This window comes from Phalangium opilio, unplaced genomic scaffold, assembly GCF_054372755.1.
Source record: "Phalangium opilio isolate 3A_F unplaced genomic scaffold, DU_Popi_V2 ptg000046l_1, whole genome shotgun sequence".
In the NCBI taxonomy this organism is placed as follows: Eukaryota; Metazoa; Arthropoda; class Arachnida; order Opiliones; family Phalangiidae; genus Phalangium; species Phalangium opilio.
This window is the reverse complement of record NW_028324169.1, coordinates 2,845,022-2,867,146: the sequence shown is the minus strand read 5'-3', so window position 1 is coordinate 2,867,146 and position 22,125 is coordinate 2,845,022. Positions and strand designations below refer to the sequence as shown.

The window sequence follows — 22,125 nt, the reverse complement described above, 5'->3', positions numbered from 1 at the left end:
AAACCAGCACACAGCGGCGAGGCCGCCATCGGGGTTAACTGCATCAGTAGCCTCACGCCAAGAAGCACGGCCAGATGGGTTTACGAGCTCACACCACGGGGGAGGCTATAGCCAGCTCACACTGCTTTTAGCAGTACTTCTTGGCATGACGAGTTTACCTCGATGGCGGCCTCACCCCTTGAGTGCTGGCTAGAGATGTTAGTAGGTAATTTACCGTCCATGAATTAATTTTACAATGGTAATTTACTGCGATAATTAATTACCCTGGTAAATTACCAACAATATTTAAAATTTTGCTGCTTTAATTACCACAAATTACCATCTCAATGGTTATTTTTGATTCCCCGAAATTTTCAAACGGTAAATTACCATTTTTAAAAATTACGATAATTTCACATCTCTAGTGCTGGCTTATCCTATGGAATTTCCAAATTGGTCTATTTTGGTAGGGTTTGAAATGTTATCTTTCGGTTTATATTGTCAACCGAATTTATAATTTTCAGTTTCAAACACAAGCGCTCAAAATTAGTAAAAACTTAAGTCATATGAAAATACCCCCACCCTCCCTCTTCCCAGGTTGGCTTTTGATTGACCTTAAAGCAATTTTACCATAGATAAGCACAAGGTCTTCACTGTCGTGACTGCTAAAAATTTAACATTGAATAACCTGATTTCTTTGCGCCTATAGCTGTTAAAGACAGTAGATAACACCCCAGCCCGCCGAGAGTACCTACTAACTATGTAACATAGCCCACTCGATCACGCGCATCACGTGTTGCGCGTACTTATCTATCGTACTATGTCTAAAATTTACTTGACTCGAACTTAACTTAACTTAAATCACAGATTTTATTTGCATTCGAAGTTTGAACAAGTTACAACCAGGCACTGACTTATTAGTTAAAAACTAGAAGATAAAAGAACTGCTTTACATCAGATTCATAATGCTTTTATACAAATTAACTTATTTTTTAGTTAGAGAAATTCTATCATTAGATAAGAGGTTAAGTTTTTTATTAGATATTTTTTAGCGGTCTGTAACATCCTCCCCGCCAGTGACGCAGTCATTTAATTGATTTCCAAGTGGTACAGCATTTGAATGGCTCTTCTAAGGATGGTCCCACATGGCAATTTCAAGGAGCAACTTCTGATTTTTCCGTCACGTCCTGGGTAAACGTGTATAATGCGGCCCAGTTTCCAAGATTGTCTGAAGACATGTTGTTCTTCCACAAGGACTATGTCATCTACTTTGAATTCCACTGAATTCTTGACTTGTGGACTGCTATGTGCTGAGCGAAGCTCCATTAGGTAATTCGAAAGCCATCGGTTCCAAAATTGGTTCAGGATCCTCTGTCGGTATTTGACTCGTTTGGTCAACGATTCTCGACTGGTGGCAATTGGGTCGTTCTTGAAATTCCGGTCTGGCAAAGACGTAAGTCGTTGTCCTACTAGGAAATGGCCCGGTGTCAAGGCTTCAGGTTCGCTGGCTTCCGTAAATGTGTGCGTCAGAGGTCTCGAGTTAAGGACAGATTCAACTTCGGTTAACGTGGTATGGCGTTCTTCGTAAGTAAGAGCTGCTTTTCCGAGAGTGCGTTTTAGACAGATTTTGACAGAGCCTATTAACCGCTCCCAAAAACCTCCCCACCAGGCGGCACGTTCGATGATATAGATCCATTTGATGTTGTGGTTACTACTGTACTTCTGAACTTTCTCATCTCGGATGTTTCTGTATAGTTGTCTGATGTCCTTTTCGGCTCGTTTGAAGGCTTTGGCGTTATCTGAATATATTGTTCCGCAAACACCTCTTCTTGATATGAAACGACGCAAGGCTAACATGAACTTGTCGGCACTAAGATCGGAGACAATCTCCAGATGGATCGCACGTGTGACTCCACAGGTGAAAAGTACAATATAGACTTTTGGATTTTTGAGGTCTCGAACGTAGAGTGGCCCGGCGAAATCTATACCTGTAACTTGGAATGGTGGAGATTCAATGACTCGGTCGGCTGGCAATGGTGCAATGACTTGGGTCCCAGGCCTGGCCTTGAAACGTCGGCAGACACAGCATCGCTCTACGACCCTTTTCACCAGACGCCGTCCTTGCAATATCCATAATTCGTCTCGTATCTCTGTCATGGTGCTATTTAATCCCCCGTGCATGGTTCTCCAGTGAGCGTCAACGACCAACATTTCTGATAGTCTATGACCTCCAGGTAAGATATTTGGATGTTTACTTTGGCGTTCTAATGAAGAGAACTGTGGACGACGGCCCAATCTTTCTACTTCGTTGTCCAAAAACGGGCTGTATTGTGCTATTGGTGGTGACGCTTGTATCGGTGCCTTTTCATGCAAGAACTTCAGCTCTTCAGAAAAGAATTCTCCTTGAACTTGTTTAATCCAATAAAGTTTCGCCATCTGGATCTCATCAGCTTGTAACGGACCTTTAACTCTGTCTTGAATGGTACATCGTGAATTGTTGATGAATCGGAATACCCAGGCGCTAACTCGAAAGACTTGTCTGGCAAATTGGAAAAGTCCCAGATTTAATAGTGGTTCTTTGATCTCTACGGCACAGGCAAGCTGTACTCTTCGGCGTTCTTCTTTTAGAAGATCATCGGGGTGCTGGATGGATTCATGAAATTTGTTCTTCGGTCATAAATCTTTATGTAAAGATAATCTCGTTGGACCCTGCCACCAAGTCTCGTTTTCGATAAGTTCTTGAATTCGGCAACCTCGAGATGGTAAATCAGCTGGATTGTCATAGCCGGTGCAGTGGCCCCATCTAGCTGGATTGGTTAATTTATGTATTTCCGATAATTGGTTGCTTACAAACGGCTTCCATTCTTTCGACGAACTCTGAATCCAATGAAGGACAATTTCCGAATCGGACCAGCAGTGATATTTTGTTATCTTTCTGTCGATTAGAGCAGCCATTAGTTCGAGCCTTGCAATGGTTAGCTGCTTGAGTGGTGCGATTCTTGTCTTTGAAGTTATCAGTGATACACCGATAGTCCCAGTGATCGTCTTATAGCGTAGGTATATCACCGATCCATACGCCTTTTGACTAGCGTCGCAGAACATGTGAATCTCGTACTCGGTCGCTTTCGGATCTTCGCTTTGCGCAAGGTAGTATCTAGGAATGGCGATCTTCTGAACCATAATTAGGTCTTGACACCACTGGTCCCATTGCTCTTGAACTTCTGTTGGTAACTTTGCGTCCCAGTCAATTCCCAGCGACCATAGTGTCTGGAACAGGCATCTTGCGCGGACGAGAAAGGGTGAAAGAAGTCCAATTGGGTCAAAGACTCTGGAGATAACTTGAAGTACTCCTCTCTTTGTGTCCTTGACTAACAGGAACTCTAATATGTCCGAGATATTGAAAGTGAGTGCGTCGCTTGAGGGATCCCACGATATTCCAAGTACTTTGATGGGTTTGGTGAATTGATCTTGTTGAATTCGTGTTTCGCCTCGTGTCTGAGCTTCATCTGTCCATCGTTTTGCTAACTCCTTTGAATTCGTGACCCATTTGCGCAAATTCATGCTGGCTGACTTCATAACCTCGGTAGATTCCTTATATATCTGTAAGCGGCCTCCATGGTTTCTGCTCCAGTTGGAAAATTATCAACGTAGATTAGCTTGTTCATAATATTGCATATCTCAGGATACTCGTTTTTCTGCTTTTCAAAATGGAGTCGCAATGTCGCCGCGAGCAAGAAAGGACTAGCAGTGACTCCAAACACCACTCGAGTCATTCGGAGATGGACGAAATTTGGTTCCTCGTTGCGAGATGGCAAGCTGTCAATTTAGAGGTAACGGACGAAGTCTTTGTCTTCAGATGCCATACCAATCTGCAGGAAAGCCTTTTCGACATCCCCAACCAGAGCTATTCGGGGTCGTCGAAAGTTAAGTAATACGTTTAATGGATCTGGATTGAGGTTAGGTCCGGATTCAAGGCAGAAATTGAGAGATGGAGCTCCAGGTTCATGGGCTGAAGCATCGTGGACCATACGGCATTTGGTGGTCTCTTTATCGTCTCGTACTACAGCAAAATGCGGTAAATAGTGGGCTTCACCTTCTTGCTCACTATTTCGGATTCTGGGATATTCTCTACTATTCCGAGTTGAATATATTCGGTAATACTGTCTTGATACTTCTGGTACAACAAGGCGTCCTGTTAAAATCGAGTGATTAGGGTCTTCATGCGTCGTCTTGCAACCGGTAAATTATCTTTCAGGCGAGGATGGTTGGCTTTCCATGGTAGATGTACTATGTAACGACCATTTTTCATTGTAGTTGTTAACTTGTGCCTGTCGATAATTTCTTGCTCCATCGTTGACAGTGACTTTTCTTCTTCGATTCCCAAAGCATCCAATTACCAGAATTTACGGAGGCTCGTGGATAAAACTTGATCTTCCTTGATGGACATCATAATAGCAGCTGAGCGTATTGCCAGATTGACGGATACTGGAACGGGACCTTGTACGGACCAACCGAAGAGACTTTCCACGGCTACTAATGAATCGCCAAGTCGAACAGTGTTACCCGGAACTACTGCCCAATAATGATCAGCTCCGATGAGGATTCCAAGTTCAGTTGGTGCTTTGATGCCTCGTACCACTGAACAGTCGGTTAGCGTAATTCCCTTTTCCGTCATGGTAACTCTTATATGTTCTCCAGGCACGCTGACCAACGCTCCGCATATAGATGGAACTTCTAGAACTTCCAGTTGCACGCTGATGCTTTCATTCAGGATAATACGTAGAGTTATTACAACTCGTCTCTGGTGACGCAGAATTCCTTCCTTGGTTCCGAATGGATTAACTACCACAGTCTCTTCGGTGACAATGGGTAACTTTAATGCTCGTGATATGTCTTCTCGGACGAATGATTGTTGCGCTCCATTATCGAAGAGACATCTTGCTAGTACTTGGTTAGATTGTCCCTCAGCATTCAAAACAACAGTCTGTAGTAATACTTGTTCTCTGACTTGCGACACAGGAGGTAAGATTTTCTTCAAATTTGCAAGACTTTTACTGGACGTAGACGACTTTACGTTTTTCTCCGCTGTTAGTTTTTCTTCACTATGACCTTCTTTGCATATAGATGTATGATGTCTTCTCTGGCAGGTTTTACATCTGACGTGGGATCGACAATGCCGGGCGTTGTGACCAGTCCGAAGACAATTGAAACGTCTTCGCTCGTTCGTAATGGCTTGAATCTTTGCCTCTAGTGTCTTGTTTTGACATGCTTCTGGTTGGTGTCCCGCTTCTTGATAGTACAGGCATATACTTGTAACCGCTGTGCTTAAAGCTGCTGCTGTTGGCGTTCTTCTGGGGTATCTGGGCTCAAACTTGTTATTTATACTTATCGTGCTCTTGCTAGTATGAGTTTCTTGTCGCCGATCGCTAATGCTTTCGTCTGATTGGTATACAGTGGCCGTCTCTCGGCTCTCGACTTCTTTCCTTATGTGTTCCAGAAAACTCATCACGTCCCAGTTGTCCTCGTTCTCCAGTTGTTTACTGTATTCCAGATAGATATCGGATGGCACCAGATTCATAAGTATTGAGTAAAACATACTGCTGTATGTTCCAACGTTACTCCCAACGAATCCAGACTTTTTACTTGCGTATCGCAACTGTCATATAACTTGCGAAGACCATGAACGTCTGAGGATCTCTTCACTGGAACGAGGCTAGTTAGCTTGTGCATGTGACTTCTCATTGCAATGGTTTTCTTCCCGAAACGGGTTTTTAGGGTTTCGATGGCCTTGGCGTAGTTTTGCTCAGTCAACGTTAAACCTCCAATAGCGCTTGCAGCGACCCCTTCCATGTACGAACGCAAGTAGTTAAACTTGTCGACATCTGCTAGGCTCTCTTTACTATGTATGGCACTCTCAAATTGACTCCAGAAACTTCGCCATTGCGTGACATCACCAGTAAACTTCTCAATGGTTAATCTTGGCAGCTTGACCTGAGCTCTTGTCTCTCTCGTTCCCTCTTGCTGAGCCATGCCTCCGTCGAACCTCACTGATCTTGCGCCATCTCTGGTTTTGATTCTTCTCAACGCTCGTCTCTTGATCTCTATTATGTTCTCGGTGTAATATTCAGTCTTGTTGATCTCAGCCCCTACCTCTTCTTCGTCTAGGATTAGCGCCATTATTTGCTCATTGAGTTGATCCAACTTGATTTTCTTGGCTTCTAGTTGATCCATAAGTTGTTCTATTTCTTCAACATCGATCTCGTCCTCGGATATACTCGTATACAACTTGTCCATTATAATGGTGGTTCTAGCACGCAGAGTCCCTCTATTCTTCTTCAACTTTTCCATAATTAACACAGATACTTGCCAGGCTTGACTCTTCTAACTTCTTATACGCGACTGCCCGGTTATTCCCGGGTTTTCTCAAACCAAAAAAAAAATATGTTGCGCGTACTTATCTATCGTACTATGTCTAAAATTTACTTGACTCGAACTTAACTTAAATCACAGTTTTTATTTGCATTCGAAGTTTGAACAAGTTACAACCAGGCACTGACTTATTAGTTAAAAACTAGAAGATAAAAGAACTGCTTTACATCAGATTCATAATGCTTTTATACAAATTAACTTATTTTTTAGTTAGAGAAATTCTATCATTAGATAAGAGGTTAAGGTTTTTTTGGTATTTTTTAGCGGTCTGTAACATCACGACGCAAGCTGCTCGCGCGGATCGAGTGGGCTATGGGTCATAATACAGGGTTCTTGCTTCTTGCATAAGTTGAATTTTTACAGTCCGGTAACCGCCGACTCCGGTAACGGTTTCTGCAATCTTTTGACATAATAAGCTAATTAATAAAGCAAATAATGCCACGGAAGAAAAGCCAAGCGCAGTTGGATGCAATAACTTCCAAAAACCAGCAAACTCAGTGTAATTTTTATGTAGTATTTAAAGAAGATGTTGGTGTACAAACGTATGAAACCAGCGCCAGTGAATTAAAGAGCAAAGGCTTAGTGAACATTAGCGCTGAAATCCAGACAGACTTTGCTTTAAACATAAGAAATGTTGAAACTCAAACGGAGATTTTTGACGTACCATCTCAGAAATGGGAAGAAATAAATTGCTTTTATAGTTTAAACCTAGTTGAAAATAGTCGTAAGCGAAAGTTATATTTGGATAAAGAGACTTGCACAACCGATGACAGTTTTGGACCCAAACGAAGACAAGCTCTATCAATTTCAACAGAAGCTTTGCATTTGATACGACGTTCAATGAATTAGAACTTATTTCTCCAGCCATACTAGCTTTAAAAACATTTACAGAGAGTTTAAGTCAAGGTATGTAAATCCTTTTGTTAACTCACAATAATAATAATAATTGATGAATAATTTGACATATTATATGCTTAGCAGGAGCTTCTATTAGAATGTTAAAAGACCATAATGGACTTGTGGAATACCTTGAGATTTACCAGGAGAATGGGTTACTGGCAGTAGCAAATTATTATGATGCTCCGCGACGCTTGTTGTTTTCTTGTGATGGAACCTTGTCAATATTAACACTTTTCAAAGATGTAGAACAAATTAAGTACTACAATTTTGAAACTCAAACCCTAAATGTGGAAATAGTCACCAATGCGCTGGTGTCACTGGATAAAAAATACGTTTTTTGTACTGGAATTAGGAAGGTATGATGAACTCTAATGTTGTCATTGTTAAATGTGACTTAATACTGAAAAACCAATGGATCTCTACAATAGGATGAATCAATGGGGATGGAATGTACCGAAAAGCTTCAAAAACATGTTTATCCATTTGAGCGTTATCAAGCTACTGATTGTTTTGTGTGGTTTGTACCTCCACCCAAAGCTGCTAAAGAAAAAATTCGGGAAAGGCTGTACCAATGTACAAATTGTCGTAGCCTTAACTGGTAAAAGCTTACAATCCACAAAGCTGTGGAGCTTTAATTTGACTTGGGAATAACATAACACATTACTTTCAGGTACATGACGGATTGCAAAAAAAAAGAACAAGTCACCCCGAGATCCAAACTAAAGAGGCAGTCTGTTGATTCACGATGCAGGATTACCATTTTGACTCCTAAGTCCAAGCGAAAAAGGTTGTTGCAACGCAAACGCAAACGATCATCACTAGTTCGAAAAGTAAAGGATCTAGAAAGCAAACTTATAGCGACCTCCTTGGAACTAAACCAAGAACACGATGGGGAAATGAAATAAATCGTTGCTGAAATTAACATGAAAGGACGTAACGACTTGGATCAAATATTTAGTGCAGCCATGAAAAAGAAACAAGACTATTGAATTGGCATTAAGAAAAGAATGAGAGCTAAACAGTCAAGCCTCAACAAAAAATTACTTTTTGAATGATCAGGAAAAATGTAGAAAAGGATCGCAAGGGAACAGATGGAGTCCACTTACTTATAGAATTGCGCTCAGTGTCTATTCTCGTTCACCTGCAGCGTACGAGGCTCTTGCATCATTTGACGTTTTGCAATTACCAAGTACTCACACCTTAAAGGCCAAAGTGAAACAGATTGGAAGTAAGCCAGGAATCGATCTTGTTTACCTCAAGAAGGAATCCAAAAGGTTTGATGAGTTCGTTGGAGATCACCCTGAATATTATAATCCTGTCAAAAAAGGCAAAAACGTCCCAAATGACAGGGAAAATGTGATGGCTTGCTTTGACTTTTTAAAAGCGTATCATGACATATTTGAAGAAGGCTTGCTCTCTAAGGAACGAGTTTATAGCCTAGAGTCGCCACCCATAAGATCCATGTTAAATGGACTAAAGTATTATGAAAATTGGGCGATTGAACGAATGACTCATAGTAAGAAAATGACAGATAACCCCAAGTTTCTTGCATGAGAAACATTTGAGCTTCTTCAAATATCTATTTGTGGTTTCATTGACTACTTGGAAGATTTCGCGACGCGCCATCCTTCAAAATACATTTATCCTCTTCGGTTAAACGGCTCTGGGGTAGAAACTCTATTCAGCCAAATGAAATATGCAACAGCCGGGAAATTAACAAGTTTAAACTATAGCAACGCGCGACGAGCCGTATTGATTAAGGGGTGCACAAAAACCTCTCAAAATGTAGAGGCATCTTACCGCAAAGTTTAGTTGGCTTGTGAATTTGTGAAAAATAGGAATTGAATTTGTGGTCTATTATGTAGTGAATTATACATGTTGTTGAACAAACATAACAAATCTTTATTAATGGCTAAGAATATCATAAATAAATTAATACAACTATAATTGGGACGGATTAATCTAATAGGCCTTTCCATCTATCCGCCATATTTCCATCGCCCATGTTTTTCGCCAAAAATTGGAAACTTGTACTATTCCTATAGCAGGTCTGCCAGACATTGAACGCGGACAGTGCGTCCTGTCTATGTAACCGATTTATATTACTGAACGAATTGTACCTTATAGGTCTAGCAGACGCCCTAAAAGTTAGGCCTGGGTTTTTTAACTGTTGTAAGTTGTTGATATGCCACGTCATGGATATTTTAAAATCCACTGAAAATACTCCACCAAAAAGGTAATTAATACTTGGGTTATTATTATTTTTATCAAATTATGTTGTGTTTAAAGTGAATAAAAAATAAACAGGGACAAGGTTTATGAAGATTGTGATGAGAATCCTCAGAAAACGTTAAAAAAGAGAGTATCAACAGGAGTTCCAATAAAGGATTTCCCCAAGGGACCATGGACCAAGCAGTTGAAATGCTTGCCTTTACAATTTAACATAGCAGATGTTGTTAATTATTTCACAAACCATAAAGCGAAGAAACATCTTGAAGATGGAAATCGCATGCATAAAGCAAGAAAACTAGCAGGTCTGTTCCTCTGTGATCCAGGGGAAGACAAAACATATATTTTTGTGAAAAGTACAATTGTTGCGTCTTATAAGCTGGCCAAAAGATATTCAATCCAATTAAAATTAGAGAAAACTAGCGGATCAATTCTAGATGGGTATTGTGAGTGTCCGTGTGGAAACGGAGGCGTATGTAAACATACCTGCACAGTTTTATGGTATTTATGGGAGATAAAGCTGGAAAAGCATTTGTTTATCCCACAAGATAAGTCATGTACCGAACGTGTAAAGAAATGGGGATTAAGGAAAGGGAACAGCAATATTAAAAACTTCAAATTTTCAAACCTTAAATTTGTTAAACACAAACCAAATTACAGCCAAGAAATGCCTCAGTCAACAAAGCTAGAGTGTAAATATTCTTCCCTCCCAATGCTAGACAATGACGAAAAACGTCAAGCTGACGATAAAGATTTGGGGAAAAGACTAATGCGTGTTGCAGAAAACTTTGGGAAAAGATCAAGAAAAATGTGGCAAGAAATATTAGAAGAAAATCAATACCTTCCAGTGCCAGAAGAAATAACTGTTGAAAAACTCATGGAAAATTTATCGGATGAAGTTCCAAAAACACTCTTGAACCGGATATTCCCTTTAACGAAATACCAAATCAATTTGACAAGCCCTTTCCTGATGATTGTATTCTAACGCTCAACGAATCTAAATCTCTAGAACTCCAAACGAGAGAGCAATCGAATTCTCAACTGTGGAAAAGCGAGATAATTAAACGAATAACAGCATCCAAATTTGGTGATGTAATTAAAAGAAAAAAGGCGGTTACTGAAAAATATGTTCATACAATAAAAAAGGCTGTGATTTAAGTGGCAATTAATATGTCCAGGAAGGTTTGGCAAATGAATCAAATGAAATATCAAAAAGCTAATGCTGTGATCTGTTTTAATGTCGGGTTGTGCGTTAATCCTTCCTTGCCTGTGATAGGTGCTTCTCCCGACCAAATAGTTTATGATAAAAACGAAAAAGAATTTGGCTTACTGGAGATCAAAACACTTTCTAAAGCTAAAAAGGAGGGTTATAGCATTTCTTAGGCTATCGAACATAAAGTAGCCCCATGTTTGAAAAGAGAAAACAATGGAGACATTATCTTGAAAGAAAATCACAACTACTATTTCCAAATACAAGGCCAACTTGGTGTGACCGGATTTCAATGGTGTGATTTTTTTATAGTCACAGAAAATGATTTCGTTTGCCAAAGAATTAAGTTTAATAGTGATATTTTTCTACAATTAAACTTTATGATTTTCATTTAAAGTATTTTCAAAATGTATGAGCTTTTAAGCACTTCAATGTTCCTCTGTTATTAAAGATTGTGATTAAAGTTGAAATGAAGCATCGTTGCTTGTTGCGGCAGATTTTCTATTTAACAAAGGTTCCTTTTTAAAATTGACCAAATAGGCACATTTTCCAGATTTTATTTAATTGTCCATGCATGCGGTTAGGGAATGTATATTTTAAGATACGGTTGGCTTTTAACTCTGTTATCACTCTTTCTACGTGGATTCTCAAGTTTGCGATGTCTCTAGTTTTTTAACTTCATCTTCAGTTAGCTGTGTCCAGTTCTGTAAAAACGGTGGTATGTTCAGGGTCACTCCAATTTCTTGCAGCTCTTCAGAAATTAAAAATCCTCTGTCGGTCATCACAGAATCACCGGGCTCTAATTTCTTATACAGGCCACTTTTACTTGTAATTTCTTTGTCAGACACGCGCCCAGGAGTGAGGTCTGATATGAAACTCACGAAATCATTTGGTGTTATTCCGATCAAGCCTTTTGCTGTGTTGTGGCTTTTGTAGTTCGAATAAGTATCGCTTTGAGTATCATAATCACTAGGAGTTTCAATAAACAGTTCTGTACAATCTATGATGATTCGTGTAGTAGGATAGAGTGCGCGGAATGGTTCGGGCATGTACTTCTCAACTATTCTCCTAGAGGGCCAAATGATCATTCGAGTAAGCCGCTTGTACAGAAGGTCAACCCAAGTGATACATATGTTACTAACAGATGAAACAGAAATCTGAAACCTTTACGCTAAATCCTCCTCGAAAAGTCCAACTTTCAGTCGCCATAATACCAGAAATAATTGGTTCTTGAAATTTAAAACCATAGGTCTACCTGGTGTAGTATCACTTCTAGGCGTGGCTTTGTAATCCTTTTTGTTATTATTATAATTATTTAGAGTGGGAAGATCATTTTCTATGTATTCATAAAGGTCTAAGAGCTCAGTTTTAGATGTGAATCCAGTGTAAAATTCTAATTTCTTCTCATTTTCACTAATATTTTCAAATTAAATGTATTTTGGACTGTTTTTCTAAGGTTTTTTCCAAGGCATGTAGCATATCCTTCAAAGCAGCGTTTTCCTCAAGTAAAGTGGCCACTTTCAAAATTAGATTAGAAATCTTCTCAATCAGTTTATTTTCATTTTGCTTCAACATTACATTTTCCTCCCCTTTTGTTTTACTGTAGTTGTGATCTAAACATTTTGGGATTAGAGAAAAAATTAATTGACAATAAACTTGATAACTATATAATTAGGTGTAGAGATTCGGACCTGTCGAATGTGCTTGAATTGTGGTAAATTGAGGAGCATCAGCGGAAACAGGTATCCTTTTTGAATTAACAGTTTCATACGCCGCCACTTCTGGTAGTTGGCCCTCGTCGATAAGTTTAATAGGTTTTGTTGCATTTATTGAAAACACAAACTTGCCCATGTAGATTGGGTAAGTGTCTTCCTTCTGCTTTTTCCCATCTTTTCGAAAATGAATACCGCAAACAACAGCTCCCTTTGCAGGATACCACTGGGAATCACTGCCCACATTATTGGGCCGAGGCTTAGCTGAAATCGTGTTCTTTAAAAAGGCGATTCTTCGAATCCATTCCTCGCTTAGACACTCGTCTTTTGGGAATATATGAAACGAAACCCCATTTCTATCCCTCGTATTGTTCTTACAATTTGGAACACAACATGTGGTTCCTCCTTTCCTAACTTTGGAATAAGGTACATAGTTCGGCATTTTCGCGACTTCGCGTATGAGCCCAAGATTTAGTCCGTCAGTCGTCAACAGTGTGACCAGACTCACCAAAGCAAAGCAACCAAAAACTATTGGCAATAGAGCTGCCAGACATTAGAGTTTAAGGAACACAAAAAAGTAAAATATTGCTAGTCCATTTTTAAACAAAATTAAGTGTTCTTTCTGGACTGGTACAGTTTTACTACCCCCATTATAGGAAAGGCCAATTAAACTGACTGAAATATCAAAGCGAACTAACTGTGCAAAGTAAAGAGGGCTGACAAAGATAACAGTTGGATGACGTCACCTTATCGATCTCTCCCTATCTTTCCTTATCTGACCTACTAGTCTATTCTGATCAAAGCCTACTATGTCTATTTTTTATCAACAAGCTCTCCCTCTTTGACAGAATAAGTAAAATACCATTACATAGTTATTTCAACATTTGAAGTAAATCTATGCATTTTTGAAAATTTATCTTATGTAGAGCATTAGTAAAGATATCGGCTACGTTACTTTTAGTATTAACATATTGTAAATCAAACACTTTCTTCTTTATGATTTCGCGTATGAAGTGATACCTTATATCGATGTGCTTTGATCGATGATTTTCTATTTCATTTTGTGCATAATATATATAGCTGATTCGTTATCACAGAATACACAAGGTTTCAATAATCTAATGTTAAACACAGTACTCAGTTCTATCATTATAGGGTTAAGCCATAATAATTCCTTAATAGTCTCTGATAACGCGACATATTCAGCCTCCATGGTCGAAAGTGTGATGGATTTCTGCTTAAAGGCTCGCCATGATACTGGTGATGAACCGTAATAACAAATGTAGCCGCAAGTTGACCTTCGTGTGTCTTTATCTGCCGCCCTGTCGCTGTCTGAATATAGGTTTAATCTGGGCTCCTCTTCTTGCGTATAATGTAGTCCATAATCCCGAGTTGTTATAACGTAACGCGCTAGTTGACATAATCTCTGCCAATGTACGAATCCGGGATTGGCATTAAATTGGGATAAGATTATCAATGTATAAAGAATATCTGGGCGAGTCCGCTGGGCCAAAAAAAGTAACGTTCCAATTAATGTTTGATAAGGATATTTCTTCATTTTTTCTTGTTCTTCTTGGGTTTCTGGACAGTCTCGTCCCGTTAAATTAATACTCGGTACTATCGGTAAGCTGACGGGGTTTTCCACTGTTATGTTGAATTTCTTGGCAATATGGTCTATGTAAGCGGATTGATGTAACTTGATTCCATCTTGATCATCCTTTATCTCCACACCCAGGATTTTCGTTAAGGGTCCGAGTACGGTTAATTCATACGTCTTCATTAACTCCTCTTGGATTTGTTTCATAATTGATGTATCCTTGGTCATAATAACTAAATCGTCCACGTATACCATGATGACGGCCTTCATATACTTGTGATAAACGCAATTCGCTCCCATCAATTTATTGTACCCCAGCTTCTTGAATGTCCGATCCAATTCGTCAAACCACTGTCTTGCACTCTGAGGTAAACCATATAATGACATCGTTAATTTTAAGCAGTGTTGCGATGGATCAGCTAAACCGTGGTATCCGGGAATTAAATCCTTGTAGACTTCTTTGTCGAGTTGTCCATACAAATAAGCGTTCTTGGCATCTACATTGGCAATGTTGCCATCCAAGGTGAATGATGAATACCGTTATTAATAGTCGAATTATTGCGAAGTTGACGACAGGAGCGAATGTATCATTGTAGTCAATGCCTAGAATTTGGTTAAACCCATTGGCAACGAGTCTTGCCTTGTATCTAATGATATTCCCAAGATTATCCTTCTTAGTTACGAAAACCCATCGACATCCGGTTATCTTCTTCCCATGAGGTTTCGGAACTGTGGTCATAGCTTGTCTGTCTGGTAGTGTTTTTATTTCGTCATCCATTGCAGCTTCCCATAACTCTTTTTCAGGTGACTTGATGGCTTCTTCGAAATTCTTGGAGATCAAGACTTCCGTACATTGGGCTTCATAAAATTCTTCGTTATCTTCTTGTACCTCGTTTTTGTCTTGTACCGCGTGTGGGATATTCATTGTGGAGAAATCAAACAATGACAAACTATAGTTCAACCCATTCTGTCGTAGATACTGTTTGACTTCATGTGTTGACCGTAACCTCTTGCCGTCGGGATCTTTATAGTAGTAGATATCCGTTTTTCCAGCTCTTCTCCCTGATTGTCGTATGCGAACTTCTTTCTTCCAGCCAGGTAATCCTTTCACATTTGTGTGAATCTTCGCTACTGGTTCCTTGGGCTCAGTTGCTGGATTTGGTTCTTCTTGCTCTGGTGCAATGGGTTCGTTAATGACCACTCCTCCACTTCTTCAGTTACATCTTTTTTCTCATCGTTATGGGTTGGCCAAATATATGTATATTCATCTCTTGGGTTCTTCATCGCTGTGAGTGCGATCATGCCTACAACGTCTTCATCAAATTCCACATATTTTGATTCGATGATTCGTTTTTCACCTGGATACCATATTCGATATCCCCTTGTTTGAACGGCATATCCAACTAAAATCCCTTTCCTGGCTCTGTTGTGCAGTTTACTTGCTCTCAATGGTTTCGGTATATGCACATAGGTCAAACAACCTATTTTCCGTAAATGTCTAACGCTGGGGAGTTTACCGTTCCATACTTGCAATGGGACTTTGGTACCCAATTTTGAATGTTTCAGGCGATTCTTGATGTAGGCTGCGGTGCGTACCATCTCCGACCATAATGAGTGTGGCAAGTGGGATTCTTCAAGATAGATTCGCACCATTTCTACCAACGTCCGATTTATCCTTTCGGCGATCCCATTCATTGCCGGTGAATATGTGTTTGTCCTTTGGTGTTGGATTACTTCTTTGATACAAAATTCATCGAACTTGTTTTAACAGTATTCTAATCCGTTGTCGGTTCGTATGATTTTTAAAGTCTTCCCCGTCTGTTTTTCTACCAGTGCCTTATACGCCTTGAAACGATCGAAGGCTTCATCCTTCCTTGCCTTGTATAGATATGAAAGTATCTTCTATAATCATCAACAAAAGATACGTAGTATCGTGACCCGTCCATGGATTGAACGGGTGCTGGCCCCCAGACATTTGAATGTACCAGTTCGAGACATTCCTTGCTCATGATCAGCTTATTTCTTTTATGGCTCTGCGTTGTACTTTTGCTCACTTTGCAAGCATCACATACTGGTAACGGTAATGTAATCGATTCCAATTCTTATAACCATCTTGACATGAAAATCAAATTAAATTTCCGATTAAACCTTTAAATTAATAACGAAATGCCTTAAATTACCCCTATAAAGATAATATTAGCCCTTTAAACTTAAACCTATCCCTTTAAAACAAACTGAAAAGAAATTCACGGTTTCTAAAAATAACTACAATGAAAGAGGAAATAGCCCATCAAAATTGACAGCGAACTTTCTAGAACTATCCTATACCACAGTATCCACAGTGCAAAATGAAACACCTAGCAACGAAAACTTTTTCCAAGAAACCAGAGAAATACTAGCTTATTTAGACCCCCAAGCAACAAGACCTTGAGTCACTATCCTGGTACCTGGCCCGAGAAACTTCTAGAACATTTTTTTTACCCTTAAACTGACCAATCCGTATTTGGTCCCAAAACAAAAAGTTTTGCCCATTCGCTGTTAACATGAATACGCCCGGCTACGTCATAAATATGGTCCACTATTCGCCAAACCGAAGTCAATCAACAAACGTCATTATCCCAGAAATCCTTGCGAGAAACTAGAAGTTATATATACGAAGTCCCTCCTGTCCCATCGTCAGTCGATACCTGAAATGTCTAAACGAGACCCTGTCGGCTCATCCCCAAGAAATCTCTAAACGGACGGAGATTATTTTTTAAATCGAAACCTTTATTTTTATTCGATGTTTTTATTTTTATTCATTTGATACCTTTATTTTTCATCAAGTTGAATCGGAGAATATTTTAACCCCTAGAAGAAGAGAGCGCGTGAACCCTTAAATCGAGAAAGAAGAAAAAAAAACATAATTAACCCTTAAATCGCGTACTCAGAGAAAAAAAGATCCTGAAGAAAAACCCTGAAATCGAGAAGAAAAAAAAAGATCCTGAACCCCTATAAAGAATATGGAAGAGGAGCTACTTGGCGTAAGAAATTAAAAAAACTTGAAACTATTGATTAACTGGCTTGAAACTATTGTTAAAGAACCTGGATTATGGTTGACGGATTGATTTATTTTAAAAAATCTTAACTTTCTATTTTTGAACATCATTTTTTAGTGCATAATTGCACGCTTTTAACCTAACAAACCCCTAAATTTAATTTTTAAAATCTTAAAGGCTGTAGGAGGTAATCCTATTGAGGAGCCATTTCAAAGAGGTTATAAATTGCAAACCTCCCTTAGATGTAAGTTTAATTGTCTTGTTTAATTTCTTTATTTTGACCCCTATAAAAGTGTGTGAACATTTATGAACAAGATTGAATATTATGTTGAATATTAAAAATTGGATTAGAATCTATTTTGACTCTCACTTGACATATACCAACAAACGCGGTCACTTTTGATTCAGAAATTTTATAAGCCCCTCGTTTCCGCTAAAAAGGCCTTAACTCCCCACAACTGACTGCATTCTAACATCTAGTCTAGCGTTTGCGAGGATGAATCATAAGTGAAAATAGGTAGGTGTTTATCTTATACTTTAACCCCTCTAATAAGACGTCGAACACTCCACCTTAACCCCATGAAATCTTAAAGAGCATAAAGAAAAGGCTTATAAATTGGCGCAGTCGGCAGGATGCGATACTTCGGAATCTTATCGATATGATGGATTCTGACATGTCTTAAAGAGAGTCAAAGTTGGTTCAATTATTATAAACCCCCTATATTTTGAAAAATATTGAAAAATAATCGAGCAATCACCATGGGTCAAATTGACACCTCAGATCTCCTAATATACGTTTTGATTATCTTAGTAATAGTATTGTCTTATGACAAATTAATTCTACCTTTGAAAAAATTTTTGTGTGACGTGGTTAGTTTAATCCAAAGAAAAGATTTAGTGACCCCTAGTCCTAAGGATGAAATTATATTAAAACTAGTACAACAAAATGTTGAGTTACAACAAATTTTTAAAGAAACTCTAGAGACCCTTAATAAGAATTATAGAAATTCATTAGAAAACCTTAGAAGAGTCGAAAAGACTAGAAAAGAGGAAGAGAGATTAAACCCCATATTTGCATCAACCCCTTATAATCAAAAAAGAACAATCAAGAAAGTATCCCTCCCCTCCACTATGCGCGAAGAAAAACGTTCGGAAGACCCTTATGCGACGCGAATAGAAGAAACCTATACAACCCCTACTACTACGAGCGTGAATAATGAAATAAATATGCCAGAAGTTATAGAAGCAGAGAAAAAACAAGAATTGCAAAACTTCTTTATCGAAGAGATGAGAATGAATGAAAGTTCCCTTACGGAGGATGAAACAGCCGAAGACAAAGAAGAATTGAAACATAGCACCCTTACTTTTTACCCCACTGACGTGTTTTTGAATGGATACAAGTTGATTAAGACTTCAAGTACTAAAACCCCTATGCATCGAAAAAATAAGAAAAAAAAAAAAAAAAAATTATTAACGTGATGGTAAGATGAATATGTTAAGTTCGGGGACGAACTTTTCAGAAGAGGTGGGGATATATAACCATCTTGACATGAAAATCAAATTAAATTTCCGATTAAACCTTTAAATTAATAACGAAATGCCTTAAATTACCCCTATAAAGATAATATTAGCCCTTTAAACTTAAACCTATCCCTTTAAAACAAACTGAAAAGAAATTCACGGTTTCTAAAAATAACTACAATGAAAGAGGAAATAGCCCATCAAAATTGACAGCGAACTTTCTAGAACTATCCTATACCACAGTATCCACAGTGCAAAATGAAACACCTAGCAACGAAAACTTTTTCCAAGAAACCAGAGAAATACTAGCTTATTTAGACCCCCAAGCAACAAGACCTTGAGTCACTATCCTGGTACCTGGCCCGAGAAACTTCTAGAACATTTTTTTTACCCTTAAACTGACCAATCCGTATTTGGTCCCAAAACAAAAAGTTTTGCCCATTCGCTGTTAACATGAATACGCCCGGCTACGTCATAAATATGGTCCACTATTCGCCAAACCGAAGTCAATCAACAAACGTCATTATCCCAGAAATCCTTGCGAGAAACTAGAAGTTATATATACGAAGTCCCTCCTGTCCCATCGTCAGTCGATACCTGAAATGTCTAAACGAGACCCTGTCGGCTCATCCCCAAGAAATCTCTAAACGGACGGAGATTATTTTTTAAATCGAAACCTTTATTTTTATTCGATGTTTTTATTTTTATTCATTTGATACCTTTATTTTTCATCAAGTTGAATCGGAGAATATTTTAACCCCTAGAAGAAGAGAGCGCGTGAACCCTTAAATCGAGAAAGAAGAAAAAAAAACATAATTAACCCTTAAATCGCGTACTCAGAGAAAAAAAGATCCTGAAGAAAAACCCTGAAATCGAGAAGAAAAAAAAAGATCCTGAACCCCTATAAAGAATATGGAAGAGGAGCTACTTGGCGTAAGAAATTAAAAAAACTTGAAACTATTGATTAACTGGCTTGAAACTATTGTTAAAGAACCTGGATTATGGTTGACGGATTGATTCATTTTAAAAAATCTTAACTTTCTATTTTTGAACATCATTTTTTAGTGCATAATTGCACGCTTTTAACCTAACAAACCCCTAAATTTAATTTTTAAAATCTTAAAGGCTGTAGGAGGTAATCCTATTGAGGAGCCATTTCAAAGAGGTTATAAATTGCAAACCTCCCTTAGATGTAAGTTTAATTGTCTTGTTTAATTTCTTTATTTTGACCCCTATAAAAGTGTGTGAACATTTATGAACAAGATTGAATATTATGTTGAATATTAAAAATTGGATTAGAATCTATTTTGACTCTCACTTGACATATACCAACAAACGCGGTCACTTTTGATTCAGAAATTTTATAAGCCCCTCGTTTCCGCTAAAAAGGCCTTAACTCCCCACAACTGACTGCATTCTAACATCTAGTCTAGCGTTTGCGAGGATGAATCATAAGTGAAAATAGGTAGGTGTTTATCTTATACTTTAACCCCTCTAATAAGACGTCGAACACTCCACCTTAACCCCATGAAATCTTAAAGAGCATAAAGAAAAGGCTTATAAATTGGCGCAGTCGGCAGGATGCGATACTTCGGAATCTTATCGATATGATGGATTCTGACATGTCTTAAAGAGAGTCAAAGTTGGTTCAATTATTATAAACCCCCTATATTTTGAAAAATATTGAAAAATAATCGAGCAATCACCATGGGTCAAATTGACACCTCAGATCTCCTAATATACGTTTTGATTATCTTAGTAATAGTATTGTCTTATGACAAATTAATTCTACCTTTGAAAAAATTTTTGTGTGACGTGGTTAGTTTAATCCAAAGAAAAGATTTAGTGACCCCTAGTCCTAAGGATGAAATTATATTAAAACTAGTACAACAAAATGTTGAGTTACAACAAATTTTTAAAGAAACTCTAGAGACCCTTAATAAGAATTATAGAAATTCATTAGAAAACCTTAGAAGAGTCGAAAAGACTAGAAAAGAGGAAGAGAGATTAAACCCCATATTTGCATCAACCCCTTATAATCAAAAAAGAACAATCAAGAAAGTATCCCTCCCCTCCACTATGCGCGAAGAAAAACGTTCGGAAGACCCTTATGCGACGCGAATAGAAGAAACCTATACAACCCCTACTACTACGAGCGTGAATAATGAAATAAATATGCCAGAAGTTATAGAAGCAGAGAAAAAACAAGAATTGCAAAACTTCTTTATCGAAGAGATGAGAATGAATGAAAGTTCCCTTACGGAGGATGAAACAGCCGAAGACAAAGAAGAATTGAAACATAGCACCCTTACTTTTTACCCCACTGACGTGTTTTTGAATGGATACAAGTTGATTAAGACTTCAAGTACTAAAACCCCTATGCATCGAAAAAATAAGAAAAAAAAAAAAAAAAATTATTAACGTGATGGTAAGATGAATATGTTAAGTTCGGGGACGAACTTTTCAGAAGAGGTGGGGATATATAACCATCTTGACATGAAAATCAAATTAAATTTCCGATTAAACCTTTAAATTAATAACGAAATGCCTTAAATTACCCCTATAAAGATAATATTAGCCCTTTAAACTTAAACCTATCCCTTTAAAACAAACTGAAAAGAAATTCACGGTTTCTAAAAATAACTACAATGAAAGAGGAAATAGCCCATCAAAATTGACAGCGAACTTTCTAGAACTATCCTATACCACAGTATCCACAGTGCAAAATGAAACACCTAGCAACGAAAACTTTTTCCAAGAAACCAGAGAAATACTAGCTTATTTAGACCCCCAAGCAACAAGACCTTGAGTCACTATCCTGGTACCTGGCCCGAGAAACTTCTAGAACATTTTTTTTACCCTTAAACTGACCAATCCGTATTTGGTCCCAAAACAAAAAGTTTTGCCCATTCGCTGTTAACATGAATACGCCCGGCTACGTCATAAATATGGTCCACTATTCGCCAAACCGAAGTCAATCAACAAACGTCATTATCCCAGAAATCCTTGCGAGAAACTAGAAGTTATATATACGAAGTCCCTCCTGTCCCATCGTCAGTCGATACCTGAAATGTCTAAACGAGACCCTGTCGGCTCATCCCCAAGAAATCTCTAAACGGACGGAGATTATTTTTTAAATCGAAACCTTTATTTTTATTCGATGTTTTTATTTTTATTCATTTGATACCTTTATTTTTCATCAAGTTGAATCGGAGAATATTTTAACCCCTAGAAGAAGAGAGCGCGTGAACCCTTAAATCGAGAAAGAAGAAAAAAAAACATAATTAACCCTTAAATCGCGTACTCAGAGAAAAAAAGATCCTGAAGAAAAACCCTGAAATCGAGAAGAAAAAAAAAGATCCTGAACCCCTATAAAGAATATGGAAGAGGAGCTACTTGGCGTAAGAAATTAAAAAAACTTGAAACTATTGATTAACTGGCTTGAAACTATTGTTAAAGAACCTGGATTATGGTTGACGGATTGATTCATTTTAAAAAATCTTAACTTTC

General features: G+C 38.2%; 4 protein-coding genes across 4 annotated transcripts; all 4 read right to left on the bottom strand.

The window, feature by feature from the left end:
- Window positions 1–1,068: 1,068 nt before the first annotated feature.
- Window positions 1,069–2,415, bottom strand: LOC149675809 (uncharacterized). Its single transcript, XM_089838667.1, has one exon. The coding sequence runs from the start codon at window positions 2,413–2,415 to the stop codon at window positions 1,069–1,071; it is 1,347 nt and encodes a 448-aa protein (XP_089694793.1).
- Window positions 2,416–2,652: 237 nt separating this feature from the next.
- LOC149675808 (uncharacterized) lies at window positions 2,653–3,555 on the bottom strand. Its single transcript, XM_089838666.1, has one exon. It carries the CDS (start codon window positions 3,553–3,555, stop codon window positions 2,653–2,655), a length of 903 nt encoding a protein of 300 aa, XP_089694792.1.
- Window positions 3,556–4,372: 817 nt separating this feature from the next.
- Window positions 4,373–5,557, bottom strand: LOC149675807 (uncharacterized). The gene has a single exon (XM_089838664.1). The coding sequence runs from the start codon at window positions 5,555–5,557 to the stop codon at window positions 4,373–4,375; it is 1,185 nt and encodes a 394-aa protein (XP_089694790.1).
- On the bottom strand, window positions 5,554–6,327 carry LOC149675806 (uncharacterized). The gene has a single exon (XM_089838662.1). It carries the CDS (start codon window positions 6,325–6,327, stop codon window positions 5,554–5,556), a length of 774 nt encoding a protein of 257 aa, XP_089694788.1.
- Window positions 6,328–22,125: the final 15,798 nt, after the last annotated feature.

Coding starts and splice junctions, on each gene's coding strand:
- LOC149675809 (XM_089838667.1), bottom strand. CDS start 2,415: ATGGCGAAACTTTATTGGATTAAACAAGTTCAAGGAGAATTCTTTTCT.
- LOC149675808 (XM_089838666.1), bottom strand. CDS start 3,555: ATGAAGTCAGCCAGCATGAATTTGCGCAAATGGGTCACGAATTCAAAG.
- LOC149675807 (XM_089838664.1), bottom strand. CDS start 5,557: ATGAATCTGGTGCCATCCGATATCTATCTGGAATACAGTAAACAACTG.
- LOC149675806 (XM_089838662.1), bottom strand. CDS start 6,327: ATGGAAAAGTTGAAGAAGAATAGAGGGACTCTGCGTGCTAGAACCACC.